Source organism: Hippoglossus hippoglossus, chromosome 9 (genome assembly GCF_009819705.1).
Source record: "Hippoglossus hippoglossus isolate fHipHip1 chromosome 9, fHipHip1.pri, whole genome shotgun sequence".
Lineage (NCBI taxonomy): Eukaryota > Metazoa > Chordata > Actinopteri > Pleuronectiformes > Pleuronectidae > Hippoglossus > Hippoglossus hippoglossus.
The window spans coordinates 15,797,849-15,813,222 of NC_047159.1; the positions used below are offsets into that span (position 1 = coordinate 15,797,849).

A 15,374-nucleotide genomic window follows, 5' to 3' on the forward strand; every position below is an offset into this window, starting at 1 on the left:
TTTTTTTTTTTTGAAAGAACAGGGGTGGAGAGAGAGAAAGAAAGGGGGAGAGAGAGAGAGAGAGAGAGAGAGAGAGAGAGAGAGAGGGGGGAATATTGTTTGGTTTGTGGAGAATCACCTTGATTAAGCCACAGGAGGTAGGATAGAGGTGGCTCTGTGTGGTGCGCAGGCTTCCCTCGGCTGTCTGGGGAAAATATTAAACATTAATGCGCTCGCAGGTTGTCACAGGGCTCATTGCTGTATATGGTTCCTCGCAGCCTCTCCTCCTTTGTGCTCGCATTGCCAGTTATGTCAGTGAGTTTGTGGAAATATAAGGCATGCACGCGTTGTGTAATTACCACTCTTAATCCCGTGTAGCACCTCGTTTTCACTGGTAGGTGTAATGGAGGTAAACAGTGTACTCGGGAATTAGGTGCAGGGCATCGCAGGGTACAGACTCAGCTGTATATAGGCTGCACGTTAACGCTTTTTTTCCCCTCATAGGAGCCACACAGAGTAAAACAAGCCCGAGAATCTTGACAATCGCTTCCAGGAAAATGCTTGAGAAGGAGACATCGTTGCCTATTTCTTTTTTTAATAGTACAGTCACCATCACACAACTTCATCAACCGACCCTTCTGCAAAAAGCTGCATCATGGAGTAAGCAAATTGAAGGCAACAACCAATAAAATTCAAGAAACAATGAAAATTTCTTCCAAGACGAAACAAACAAAATGTATTTTGAAATGATATATTAAAAGTGCTTTTGATTTTCATGTCTCTCCTCTTTGACTGATGATCGACTCCACGAGCATTCGTGGCCCGGGGGAAAGGCGCCCCAGACGGTCCTCTCAGTAAAAATGTCCTGGAGGTCAGTTTGCTGCTGCTGCTGCTGCTGTTGCAGGTCCATCGCATCAATTAAGGAAAAAAAAAGTTCAACCATCAGTGTTGATATTGTCATAGCGATTAGACTGTTTCTTATTCGTCTAAATTTCTTTATTTTTCTGTTTTTAAATTCTCACTTCAATTTTAATTCTTGGAGAACATAGCTTCGACAACATATATCGCACTCATTATAAGAAGCAAAAGGTTATATCAAAAAATTATTAGTATAGAATCACAGAAACCCTGGTTTAGAACCAGAAAAAATACAAAACAGAGAGGTACATAGACACAGGACAATTCTTATAATTGCTTGGAAACATTATTTTCCCGCTAAGTCTTGATTCTTTTTTTCTTACTGCGCATATGATGTTTTTCATTTTATTTGTATTTTTTACAAAAAAAAAAAAAGGAAAATAAAGACTAGTATTTTACAAAATGAAGAGTATTGTTCTTGAAGATGAGGGTGGATTTACACAGCCGTAAAGTCCAGTTCCGATATTTTTCTGTACATTATGTATTCCATCACAGTCCCAGAAGACAGAAAAAAGTTATGTCTTCCAAGTTTCGCAGAAAAGGTCCTATATATAGTCTTCTTGGAGGAGGATGGGCGGAGGGGCGCAGAATTTTGGTCCTTTTTTCCCTCTCTTTTTTCCACTTTCATATTAGGATCATTGGATGGACATGTAAGGCCAGTTGAAGCTGCTCCCGGATAATAGCATATCCCTGATGAGGGTTTCAATAGGAGTTTTACCTACCAAGCGGACGAAGAACAGCTGCTCGATTACCGATGAGGAGACGGTGCGCAGAGAGGGCAGCCGCAGCAGGAGCTTCCCAAAGCGGCTTGGCTGGTTCGGGTACTGGCTCCTCACGTACTCCTCCAGGGCGCACTGGGACTTCTCCTGGAGGCTCTCGATGTGAGCTGCGTCCGACAGGCCACAGGCGTCTGTGGAACACACACACACACACAAAGAAGACTGTGGTTAGATTTGTCAATTCCCTTAAAAAACCAAGGTACATCATGCTGTGGAAAAGAAGCTGATTCTGACATGAGTTTATTTCCCCTCAAACTTCTACATTTCCAGGAACAAACAAGAAACAATATGTGTAGAAGTCAAATGCATTATTAAAATTATATATGTATTTTAAATAAATCAGCCTCCTATGTCACCAAACACGCAGAGAAGCGCGCAGGGCTGGAGAGAAGCAGCGGTATGAAAAAGACAACTCACTTTTTCCATTATAATTATTTTAAAAGTTATTGCATTTAAATACTCGTGTTTTGTGACGAAAACGCAAACCCACGTGGTCATATATGTATTTTTTTAGCCTCACGTGGAGCTTGACTCTGCCTGGGAGCACACTTTGCCTTCCCCAATTTACATCCTGCAAAAGCACTCTGGTTATCATTCAACATCAGCCTTTACGTGCTATTGACAAAGTGGAATGAACAAACACACTGGCCAAACATGCTACATCACACCGAGCCAGTGGGACTGGTGGGACTGTCATACAGAGCAAACAAGCGGCTTGCTGCTGGACAAGGGCTTTGCACAACACTGGGGAGGACACATATATATATATATCTGCTGCTGTCCTCGTACAACAGTCAACCCGAATATGCAGTTAAATGCAATGGAAACAGTGTTGAGGGGTGGGGGGTGGGGGGAGAAGTGATGGGGCAGGGTGGCATATAGTGCAGCTCCAGGCCTGAAGGCCGCTGCTCTTCATGTCTGGACTCTGGGGATTCAAGTATAAGGAAACATAAACGGCACTGATGAATCTGAAATTGCACTGGATGTAATGTGACCTAATTACTCCGCGCGTAAGCTGTTAAGTCATTTCGCTGCTCTTCTCTCCATAGACCAGCCTTGGCCTGTTTTTTCCTCCGTGGAGCCTATAGGACACGGGGCCGCTGGAAGCGATCACATTTATTAGCAGGAAGTGAAGTCAATAGTCGCGTACCAAGCGACATAAAACGTCAGAAAATGAGCCTGTGCAGCGGGCGCAGGCGAGCCCGTGCGTTTTTGGTGCTCACTGGTGGGTTGTGCAGCCACGCTCGGATATAGACAAAAGCATAAAAGGCTTGTTAGTGTATTCCAGTGTTTCAGCCTGTTTTTCACACAGCCCAAGCATGCGTGTTCTACTGCTTATAAACTGCTGTAAAGGCAGGCAGCATAACCGCTGGTGTCGGCTGCATGGTCCCACATGGAGTCCCAGGCTGTCCTTAAGAGATTCTGTATTGAGCTGTGCTTTTTATTCCACAAACGACACAGGGAAGACAGCTTTAGTTTTCAAGCACCACATTAAACACCGGGCAGATGCTTTTAAGCCTATTCGTGATTTTTTTCTCAGTGGTATAACTCACTGTGGCCAGACACAATAACCTTATGAACCCGGGGCAACGCGCAGATCTCGGGGTGATTTAGTGTGACCTCCGTCCGGGCCGGTCAGCGCCCCCACGTATGCAAATCCCCCTGTGGATTAACGCTGAGTGTCCCTTTTCAAAATCTACAACGATCGATAGGGTGGAAATTAATTACATTTGGAGATTTCTCTTGTAAATTATAAAACTTGGCACGACTGTTGCAACTCAGCGATACGTGGGGAGTTCAAAGCGTCGCGGGGAAGGGGCTGCAGTTGAATGTATGTGTCAAGGGAAAGCTGGTCAAAGACACCCCATAGTTCTCCATAAGGCCTGCCTGCAACCCTGCACCCCACAGCCCCCAATAGGCTGGGACATGCGAACAGATAGCTTCCAGATTTGCAAACGACTATTGCTGCTGGGAGGTTGGCTGCAGCAGACACATGTGGATAAGAAGTTAATGTAAGACAATGAAGCTGAACTGTGCTGAAATAGAGTTTCGCCCGGTTACCGTTATTTACGCACAAAACACCGATAAGTCTGTTGTTATTAAAGGCAAAACAATTCCACCGCGCTCCTGGCAGAGAGCCACGTGACTTGTTATAGCCAACACCAGTATTAGCCCACCAACCTATAACTAAGTGATGTGTTAGAAATACATGGAGTTCAACGTTAATGTGCGTATGGAGTTTCTCTGGGTGTGGGTCTGCGGTGAGTTACTGATGCGCCGTGCATTAGGAAAATATGGTCAAATGTGTCAGTGCACGAGGAGATATTACAGGATGAGCGCACTAATAGCGAGCAAAGTGAATCTAACAGGCTGTCGTGTTCCTTAAGGACGGCCACTGAGGGAAAATACGCACTTATTTGTGTTAAAACATATATTTACGTCTCAGTTTGCGTTCGAAATGTTGGCGTGTCAATTTAACTTCCAACCCCCTGAAACTGAAAGTAGTTATTGTGGCTCCTGAAACTAAAAATAGTAAAAATACAAAGTATTCTAACTGTAGGAAAAACCTATGTGACATTCGACTGAATGGAACAATGAGCATTGAAAGTGGTTTAGTACAATCAGTGTGTTCCTACTTCCAAGTTTGGGGAGAACTCTAACTTAACTCTAATTTAGATCCTCATTACATTGAGCTTATTATCACCTATACACTGTTAGACAATTTTATAGAATTATATGAAAGACTTTTTACATAATATAATATAATATAATATAATATAATATAATATAATATAATATAATATAATTTAATTTAATTTAATTTAATTTAATATTAAAACAGTGGAGTTAATGTATTAATGTGTAGATTCCTGTGACAATAAGTAGTAAACAATAATAATTGAAATATGCTGGAATACAAGTGTAACCACCTTCAATATAAAATTGAGTTGAGACGCTAGGGATATTGAAAGTGGGAATTATTTGATTAAAAATCCAAATCTGAAAACTACATTAAAACTTAATATTTTATCATGAACGTGTCCAATTATAGATTATGTTCGTCCGTGTTACAGAATTTTGTAATGGGCCAAATACGAGACGACGAGGTATAAACTTCGAGATAAGTTCACAAGTAGTTTGGGGCCTGTGAGTGAGTGAATTAGGACTTTTCCTCTTCCTCCCCATCATCACAGGACTCCCCTGACATAACAGGCCTAATGGCACCGAGTGTACACAACCATCTCCGAAATAGCATCTAAATTACGCACCGAGAGTAAATGAGGACCTTTAGGACCTTGCCATCAATTATGCTATCAACAATGTAGGTTACTTTTGAAAATTACTGCCGGTGACTTTTGAGAGCGTGCGCGTAAAGAGGAACAATCCTCACTTGCAGGGAAAATTAATAGGTCACCCAGGACGAATCTACAAACCATCTATAGGCGACAGCAGCGTTACCCTGCGTCCTGCAGAAGCGATGCACTGACATAGGATTCAACTTCCATCAGTCTTTTTGATCTCAGTCTGCTAAGGATTATTTCCTACCCCCCTAAGACATGTGTTTGTGCACGCAAAACAAGGATAAAAGCACGCGACAACACTCATAAACGCATCAGCTGTCATATATCACCCAGTGATGGACTATTTCATCTTTACGCACAATTATTTGACACCTGTTCCAAAATTTATGGCCGCGAACCTACATTCTCGCTCTGAGCTTCGACGAGTCCAAAAAACTTTATCTGAGTAATTATAAAATATTTACACGTATGAGACTGTCAGTGGCCACCTATTTTAAAAAAAGCACTGAAGTGAGTGTTACACTTAAAACTTGACGCGCTCACTCAATCTGGATTTGTTTACACGTCTTATGCTGCGGCTACAACTGACATGGGAATGCATGTAAGTGGATATGTAGCAAGCTGTTGACAAAATAGCTATTCCATCGGCAACACAAACATCTCGTAAAGTCAGATTTGTGACCAGCGTGTCTTTGACAGCCACCTCCCTGATGCCACAGTGCTGCGTCCCGCTCCTCACTCCCAGTAACCCTGAGTGTAACTAGGCCTCATTTGATTATAGACATGTTCCTATATGTGACATGTTGGACACCCACCTGATGTGAAAAGCACGATGGCCTTCAGGCAGCTGTACTCTGCCGAGTCTACGTGCAGCGTCTTAAGCTTCTCCACTTGCTCCTGGAAGATCCGGATGTGATCCATGAAAGCCACGACGCGGTCCGCGGACATCGGGGAGGCGTGGAGGCCTGCCGCGGCGAGCAGAGGGGCCACATGCAGTGGCATGGAGCACTGGGCCGCGTTAAGCACAAACAACTCGCTCCACGTCAGCCTGAGAAGGGACACCTGGTCGGTGATCTGCAGGTCGGGAAAGAAAGGGATGTTTCTCGCCCACTCCACGGCGCTGAAGAGCAAGCGAGCAGCCAGCTCGCAGATGTTCTCGATGCCCATGATATTGTTGGGCTGCATGCACTGGCTCCCGTAGCGGGACGTCGGGTAAGGCTCGGCCCGCAGCAATAACGAGATGTATCCGGACAGATAGCAATGGCCATTCAGAGGGTCCCCGTTCGTCAGCGCGTACTGGCCTGGGTTGGGCTGGGTTGGAGGCATTCGTCCTCGCTGAACCGCTAACAAAAAGAAAGAGAAAAAGAGGAAATGTGCATCCAGGACTGATAAACATTGTGTTACAAGAGTCCTGCAGGCTACAGCCTGTGTGCTTCTGCTCACTGAAACGGCATGCACACAAATCTCAATTCAGCACGCTTCTCTAAACATATTGACTAGTATGTGCTGTCTGCACGACTATATTATTCCAGATTATGTTATCGACAACGTAAATATCTCATCACAACAGATGTGCTGTGTCCCTCAACCTAAACACTGACAGCATTTGCATTTAGGAACGCAGGCTACATGGGCTGGGGGCAGAAAAATGAAAACACAAATCACTTTTACACGGAAAACACACACACACACTTTCTGCTGCCCTAAAGTAAAATTGCCAAATTATTAGTATCAACATTTTGAGGCACGAGAGCCTATTGCACTCAGTAGCCTACTTCTTTACTTTAGCTCTATATTTTGCTTGGTTTTTGTTAATTTGAATAATTACCTATCGTGGTCAAACATATTATAAATAGGATTGATAATTACAGTTAAATGCAGCCACATTTGTACATTTTAGCCACATCAAAGGATCAGCTGGGAATAAAAGGATTTCAGCCATTGTTTGGTATTAAAATTAAATATTAATGTAAGTCAGGGTGCGTTATACGTGGGCTTGCAGCGTGTGCCACAAATAGTGGATTTTAAATGAGGGATGTTTGCATAAATTGGAATCAAACACTTAACGTGGGGAGGAAAGTTGTTCCACGGCCTGTAATACACCAGGCAAAACAATTAGCCATGAACAACTTCAGCGGCATTATTCAGTGTCTGGGCTGTCTAGTCTGCACAGGGAGCTGGAGACAGACGTGGGGTTTGGAGTGTGTGCATTTTACATGTACACACACAGATCACAAACCCCACTGTACTATTATAAATAAGTTAGCTGCACATACTTCTGAAAGGGACTATTAGCCTTGCACACACACTCTGTCTCTCTCTCTCTCTCTCACACACACACACACACACACACACACACACTCACACACACACACACACACACACACACACACACACTTTCACACAACACCTCTTCTGCTCTAAAACCTATGCGTAAAACGGGCCTGTTATGAGCGTAATGCCCGTGTTTGATAATGGCAGCGTTTTGTCTGCAAGAAAAAACAAAATAAAAGGGTCAACCAGACGAGCCGCTTTGTTCGGGGCGACCCGCATTCACAAGCATATAACTGCTGTGGCTGCGCTGGCCTTTTACCCTCCTGTCTCACACACAACCACACAGAGACTCACCATTCATGCAAACATCCCTCAAAAACATGGATGGAGTCTGCAGTATGCCCGGCCGTGTAGCCTGTGACCTTAATGCAACATGGCAGCCCTGTACGTCTGCTGCTAGGATGCGTAATCATGACTGGGTTTTAAAAAAAATATGTATTAATATATATATATATATTCACCTTCCCGGCGCATTCCCACTTTTAAACATTTCTTCAGCCGGCAGTATTGGCACTGGTTTCGGTGGTGCTGGTCAATGGGACAGTTCCTATTGGCACGACATGAGTATGTTAAGTTCCTCCGTACACTCCTCTTGAAGAAACTTTTGCATCCCTCGCAGGTGAACTGGCCATAGTGTTTGCCGCTCGATTTGTCTCCGCAAACCACACATTCAATATGCTGCTGACTCTGTCCAGAATTCTGACTCCCCTTTTCCCCGGCGGTCCCCGGCGTGGACGGGGGTCCCGGCTGGCTGGGGGTCTGCGGAGTGTGCGGCGCCGCTGACGCCGCCTGCTGCTGCTCCCTCGCCGGCTGCGCTGCTGGGTTGGGGCCGCTCGGAGGTCCTCCGGCCACGTCTTCCTGCGGATCTCGCCACACGCTAACTACCATTGCCATATCTCGGCCCCGGAAAGTGCTATAAAGCGAAATGATCGCCGGTGTTTATGAAGCGAAGAGGATTTCGAACAAAAATAGATCTCAGTAAGACGGGGCAGTGCAAAGTCAAATCGGAACACGCAATCTCAGATGGGGGTAAAGAAGGCGAGCACAACGCGATCAATACATTCAAAATACAGGAGAGCGATTGAATAGGCACCGATCAGGATATGCAAGTATCGGGAGGCCAGTTCCAAGGTAAATTGCAGCCAGCCATTCAGGAATCCCTAATCTTGTAGGAAAGCCAGAGTCCAGACGTAGCAAATTGCAGTTTGATACAAAATAGCCACAAAGGAAAAGGCAGGAGCGATTCACATGGACGCAGGAGCGAGTAAAAAAACCTTTTGCTGGAAAGACGCGATCCAAAGTGCTGCGGAGATAAATTCCTTTCTCTTTTCTTCCCTTGGCTCCTTTACGCTCCGGTCTTCGCCGCACGGGTTGGGAGGAAAAAAACTGAAGAGCCGGATTTTTTACATGTATATTCTTTAAATAAACCTCATCATCTCGCCCAGCAGCGAGAGGAGACCGCGTCGCCGAATGAAGTGCCCATGTATAGTTTCGCCTCTCTCCGGCAGGAGGAACGCAGATACGAAGAGGAGAAAAAAGATTTGGAAAAAATCAAGAAGCGGCAGAAGAGGAAAAACAGCAACAACTAATAGAATATGCAAGAAGAAGGAGAGACCCAAAAAATGAATGCGCTTAAACGGGAGGACCAGCAGAGCAATGTTTCCGAAACGGGGGATCTGCGCGAATGTCTGTATATAGTGAACTTTGACACTACTATTGAAACTGACACGTTTCTATGGAGATCGCTGCGCCTTATATGGTGCTCATGTCAAGGAGCCAAGAGAGGGGCTGCTGGAGACTGATAATCAAAGGCGACTGACTGGCCAGAGCCCTGCATAGAGGAGGAGGAGAGGAGGAGAGGAGGAGAGGGGGGGGACAGGGAGAGAGAGAAAATGGGAGGCTAAGGTTATAGCCAAGCCCTCTCTGTCTCTCTATTGGTTAGTCCCCCTCTGTTCATTCACTGCAAAAAATGTCCATCCACCTAAGTCATTGGGTCTCGCGTTGAAATCTTAAGAGAATATTATTTCTCTCTGAAAAAGTCCGAAAATGTAGCGTCCTGCGAATCCCACTTGTTCCCAGCCGCAGCTCGAATCTGTAGATTTTGCAAGGAGTCGATTTCTTGAAATAAACGGTGGAGCGCGCGGGGAGATTCCTTTTTTTCTTATTAAAAAAATGAACACTTGATGCAATAACGCTCACAATGATGAGTGCAAGTGGAGGCACCGCGAGCCCGATGGAGGATTCGGTCTCCTGGTTTGGGTAAATCCAAGGTTTCCAGACTCGTTGCACCGACTCGCAGCCGAGGATGGATATTTTTTGTAGTGTTGCCATGTACGACTGGAGGGGCTGGGGGGCTCTGACAGGCACAATTTACATTGAGCTCGCCCCGCGCTGCTATTTACTTTGAAACCTGATTAGTATGGGCCGTCTATTGTCACCAAAAAGAGGAAGAAACCCTGGATAGAATAGCTGAAAAAGCGGGGTAAAGGCAAAAGAGGGGGACAAAGGTTTTTACGCACGACAAATATACAAAAAAAAAAAAAAAAAAACTGTGCGCAGCGGCGAAAGAAGGACTCTGGCTCCGAAATTCCCCCAAAGTTTCAAAAATGGGTTGTCTGAGTCCAGTATCTTTATTATAGAATTAACGGGTGTCATTATTGGTTTGAAGCGGATTTATATTTTCACACGTTGTTTTGTCTTTGGCATGCGCATTGCGGTAAATCCTTGTCTGTAATCGGCACAGTCTCGCTGATTAAAACTTACAATTTAGTTTAAAGGAGCTTATAAAGGGAGGAAAAATGTCAATGGGAAGACTGATGCATGAAAGAGCGTGTTATACAAACGGGATGCCGTGCCAGCGGCCGGAAATCTCTATAAATAGACGGAGCAATAAGCAATATTCAATAATTACCGAGGTCCTGTATTCTCCACAATCACTGCGCTGGTGTCACATTATGTCTTAATAATGACAGTAATTCAAAATCATGTGAAGTTGCTGGGAATTTGCATGGGGGGATTCCGGCGTTTTTGTACCAGTGCTTCTGCAGGCTGACTGCCTCTCCAGCTCCGAAATGTCTGGATCGCGCTGCCATCTAGCGTACGTTGTACAATTACAGCCTCGTGTTAATGCATGCACAAGTCATCAAACATGAATTTTTTAAACTTAAAAGTTGATGTCGAAAAATTCAAACGAGCCAAACATTTTGCGCAAAGGCTCCTCTTTGTCCTTATTGGGACTTATTGTGCCAAAGTGCAATATTTTGTATGTTGAGGACGTATAACCAGGAAAAAACTTGAAAAAGAACAGTAATAGATTGGTTAAATTACAAGGAAAATAAAAACTGGCTCAAAAGTGCACTACTCCTTTTGATTGCACTTGATTTACGTGGAACATAAAGGCGAAACTGTTGTTTTTCTATAATCAGCAAAACATTGTAATACACCGTGTTGTAATAATAGAATATGCATTTAAAATACATGAAGTTTCTGTTGAATATACACAATCAAAGTGTCTGTATACAGATCTTTACGCACACAGAGATATTAGCAGATACAATGGAGCGCAAATATGCAAGTGCCCCCTTTGGAAAGGCATCGGAGGGATGGGTTGTTTTTTAAGTATTCAACATGAGAGCTCTCTCTCCCGTCCCTGTCTCGGACACTCCACTGAAAACTCCCCGGCCATGTCTCCGGCTCTTTGAAAAGGTGAAACCAATAAGATTAAATCGGACAAAGAATTTTTTCCCCCCTTCTTCCTCCGTAAGTGTATCATTAAGATTTAACTCCACAGATTGGGAAAAAAGGGGGCTCCGCGGGAGAAGAGAGGAGAGTGGAGAGTGAGAGGGGCAGCGAATAGGGAGCAGGGTACAGAGGCTCTAATAGAAAGCTGGGGAGCGGCGAGGGAAAACGGGGAGAAAGTGGACAGTTGAAGGGAGGAGAAGCCGCAGCAGAGGCGGCGATGAGCAGCGGAGGAGCAGCTTTTTCCACCTGGATCAAGCCCCGGCACAGATCAGGCAAGTACGCGTTTTATTTCCACACTTTCTCCATGCGCTCCGAGCGCGCGGCTCCCTGCGCAAAGCTACGTCTCTGCGCGCGGCTCCACATGACCGTTAAACTCCAAACCCCGGCAGCCGACCCGGGCACAGGCACATGCACAACTTTTTTGCTTTCTTTACTGGGACAGTCTCATCTTGTCTCCACTTTATGTCCCATTTAGGGAGACTCTGTTTTCCAGCTGATTTGTACAATCAGATAGTGGTCATGTTATTACAGGCTGGTTTGTTGTCGAGCCGCTGGACACGGGAACCTCTTGTTATTATTTTAATGCGCGTCCCGTGCACCTCACCTGCGAGGCTATTTGTTGTTTGAACACAAAGTAAAACGGAATCGATAGCAGCCGGTTTGTCTCAGCGATAGTGTCAAGGCTGAGGAAGGAGACCAGCCGCTGCCCATCTCCCAATGCACTCTTTACAAACTAGTAATACAACAAATAAATAAACAAGTAAATAATAAATTAAAATGCACTCAATTTAAATCTCACGCACAGTTACATTATGTGTGGGACAAGGCAGCAGTGAGGAGACGTAAGATGACACGCAGGGGGATAGATCACAGCAGCATTATTAATATGAAGGGATCGTAATAAAAATTCCAAAACCAAACGTGGAAACTAACAGTATTTAAAGGTTATTCAAGAACAAAGTGCTCGTCAAAGAACATCACATAATAACGTTGACCTTAATCCTGGGCGTATTAAGTTCATGCTCATTAATAACCTAATTTCTCAACCTGGGCCAAGTATTATTAATTTTTCATTACGGCTCTTTAAGAGTTTCTAAACAGAAAAGAACTCATTGTGCACATCACAGAAGAATTACACATTATTGTTGTTTTTTATTATTAAACACGTCTCGCTACTGCGCCTTCATAGCAGCCGTCCTACACTGACTTTAATTTACTATGATGAAGTGAATATTCAGAATATTAAACTTCCATCCGACTTTTTCTATTTCAATCCAAAGTGAATAATCCACAGAAGGATTATGGATGAGGAATTTTCCTCCTGTGTGAAAGTTTCTACTAATGACTTTACAGCTAAAATATTTATGGGAATTAAAACACACACACACACACACACATACACACACACAAATACGCAGTTTGGGTAAATCAGTGATGATCAGTGAGGGACTCCTCTGCAGTGGGACCTTGTGTTGCAGCTGTAATCCAGCTGAAACCAACAAGCAGCACTATCAGTTGGGAAAACACTGGGGTCACAAGTGCAAGGCCCCCCAATAAAACGACACACGAGCACGAGATCCCGTCCGAGAGAGAGAGAGAGAGAGAGAGAGACGTGAGACGATGCACGCGGAAGTTAGAGCGTTATAGATGGTGCAGGGCTCTATTTATCATTGATTGTGTGTAATCACATCAGGGTTATAACCACAGCGTATAGTCAATAAGACATTGCATTGGCTTAGAGGGTGAGCTTCGCTTTTCAATGGGGGCCTCTGCTCTGCCCGTCACACACACGCGCGCGCGCGCACACGCACACGCACACGCACACACACACACACACACACACACACGGTGCTACAGGGTCCACACACACTCAGCTGATGCTGATCCCTGCGACTTCGGCGTCTGTCAGCAAAAAATTCAAATAAGTCAACAATGAAATACTAATCATGCGATGAGCAACTTGATGCGTGGATTTAAAAGCAGCGTCAACACATCACCACGTTGGGTCCTGGATGTTTGACACCCGCTAATAGTCCAATCGAGCATGTGTGGCACAACTAACGCAGCTCTAAACCTCAATAATAACTTTACACATCATGTTGGACTGTGCTGTTGTATGGCGAAGTTCACCATTACACTTATATTTAATAATAATAAAGTTACTTATGCTATTTTGGTAATCAGCTACTTTTTGTAGTATATGATTTCTACTTTAAATTATATTCCTCTCCTAAATATGATAATTTCACACTGCTATAATATGGTATTATGGTGGTATATTATTAAAGACAAGGTGTAGATATGATAGGTGCCACATTGACAATGAATGAAGACAACACATAGGGTTAGTCCTTTGTCTTTCTTTTAACAATATGTTCTGAGTGTAGTTAGTTTTTACAGAAGTAAACATCATTTGTTTGTTAGCACTGATCCCGCAGTGACATATTGATTCATACTGTTTTAGTTGAGCAACCATTATGTTTTTTATAATTAGGCTCAAATTAAATTAATCACGGAAATTAATTGACATTAAAACATGTCCACTTTAAAAGGGGCCATGTATTTTATTTTTAACTGGGAACCTAGAGTTTCTAAAGTGGAGAAACTTTTTTCTCAACACAATTGAAGCCTATAAAGGGAGGACTTGAAGGAAATAAAAAAAGAAGTGTGATTTTAACCGATGCGATGCAGGATAAACACTGACACACTCATATTTGGCAAAGTCCTAAAAAAAAATCTAACTTATTCACATGTTTGAATTGGAGGGTTTTGTTGCTTTGAGTGTATGTTGAAAAGGGAGGAGGGGGCTGAGAGGGTGTGTGTGTGTGTGTGTGTGTGTGTGTGTGTGTGTGTGAGTGGGGGGGAGTGGGTGCTTCTTTTTTGTCCAAATCTGATCCCCAAATTATTCTGGGGGGCTCAGATTGGTGTGAAAGGGACGAGAAGGTCACTTGAAATCGCCTTTTATCCGCTAGTTTTTTTTTCTCTATGGATCAGCAACTTTCAATAGACATAATCTAATCGCTGTTAATGGAATGGCCATTCATGAGAAATAGTTGGAAATATCGCTGAGCCTATAGGCTGCAGCCATTTAAGACCGATGCGTCTAACAGGCAACAAGAGTTCACTAAATAGCATGGATATTAATTATGAGTGAAACTCTATTGGAGAAACTCTGCTGTGTCTCTCCAAAGACTGGGGAAGTTTACATATTAAATTAAAAGTGTCAGATGCAAACAACAATCTGTTTACTAATGCAACTTTATGTGTAATAAAATAAAGCTGCTAATTCCTGTTATTTCATTATAACACTGTGTATGTTGTTTTTGTTAAAGTTATAATTCTGCCTGTAAGGAGTTTAGTTTAGCTGGAAAATTGCATTAGCCTGTGAATCAGCTTGCTTCCTATGTAGATAGTATTGTTTAGGCTATTTCCTCATTATTTTTAATATGGCTTCTTCTCTCCAGAGACTTGAGATCCTTCACTTTCAGACGTGATGAATGAAAGTCTCTTTCCAGGCTTTTTTTTTTTTTGCATCCCACACTATAATTGAGGACAATAACTGCAATGACTTTCCCAATTAGGCTTGAGGTTGGATTGAAGTTAGAGGGACTGTCAGTTTATGCTATGGGCAATGGCTTTATTGCTCACTAACCATCATTTCTTTAGAGCCTATGTGCTAATTACTTTGGATGGTCCCTGAGACGGAGATTATAAATCCATTAGCACTCAAACCCTCGTGGTTGCACAGTGCAAACACTGTAATTTTGTAGCACACACAGAAAAAAAGAAAACCCAAAACCTTTAGTAGCAAAAGCTGAAGGGAGGCATATTTTCACCAGCGTGTGCAGCCTCTTATAGGGATCCACAGTGGACGGGAGCCTGGCGTGTATCAGTCAGCAGCTCCAGTGAAACACAGAGTAAAGTGAGCAGAACAGAGAGTGTAATGACAGGGGAACATGTTCTATCTGAGGGGGTTTGACTGCAGCCCCATGGCCGCTGATGAGGTTTCATACATGACTGTGTCAGCCTGACGCATCGTTGTGCGTCCTTTTAATGTTGTGGCATCTATAGAAAACCAGTAAAGTGCAGAGAAAAACACCCAGCGCCTTGAGGAATATAAAGTGAATTAAATAAATAAGACTGAATACCTGTTTGACTGCGTTTAAAAGGCAACATACAGAAAATACCGGGAGCTCAGATGTAGGGAGAGAGAGAGAGAGAGAGAGAGAGAGAGAGAAAGGGAGTGTGTGTGTGTCTGTGTGTGCGTAAAGGCATCTCACCCTTAAAGTAATTTATTTCAGGGAAACCGGAGGGCAAAGGT

The 15,374-nt window shown here is 43.7% G+C and overlaps 1 protein-coding gene across 2 annotated transcripts; it reads right to left on the reverse strand.

Annotated features, from left to right (window-relative positions):
* Positions 1-554: 554 nt before the first annotated feature.
* On the reverse strand, positions 555-9,174 carry nr2f1a (nuclear receptor subfamily 2, group F, member 1a). 2 transcript variants are annotated; one of them, XM_034595310.1, is made up of 3 exons: positions 7,774-9,174; positions 5,794-6,318; positions 555-1,807 (listed from the first exon to the last, which is right to left on the reverse strand). In XM_034595310.1, exons 1-3 carry the CDS (start codon positions 8,204-8,206, stop codon positions 1,533-1,535), a joined length of 1,233 nt encoding a protein of 410 aa, XP_034451201.1. In that variant the 5' UTR covers positions 8,207-9,174; the 3' UTR covers positions 555-1,532. The 2 variants fall into 2 exon arrangements, with proteins under 2 accessions (XP_034451201.1, XP_034451200.1); XM_034595309.1 differs by having other exon boundaries at positions 5,794-6,321.
* Positions 9,175-15,374: the final 6,200 nt, after the last annotated feature.

What these genes read in the sequence shown, in the direction of transcription:
- nr2f1a (XM_034595309.1), bottom strand. Translation starts at nt 8,206, where the DNA reads ATGGCAATGGTAGTTAGCGTGTGGCGAGATCCGCAGGAAGACGTGGCC. An exon ending in AGTGGGAATGCGCCGGGAAG is followed by an intron (nt 6,322 to 7,773) that starts GTGAATATATAT and finishes TCTTTTTGTTAG; the next exon opens with CGGTTCAGCGAGGACGAATG. An exon ending in CATCGTGCTTTTCACATCAG is followed by an intron (nt 1,808 to 5,793) that starts GTGGGTGTCCAA and finishes TGTGTTCCACAG; the next exon opens with ACGCCTGTGGCCTGTCGGAC.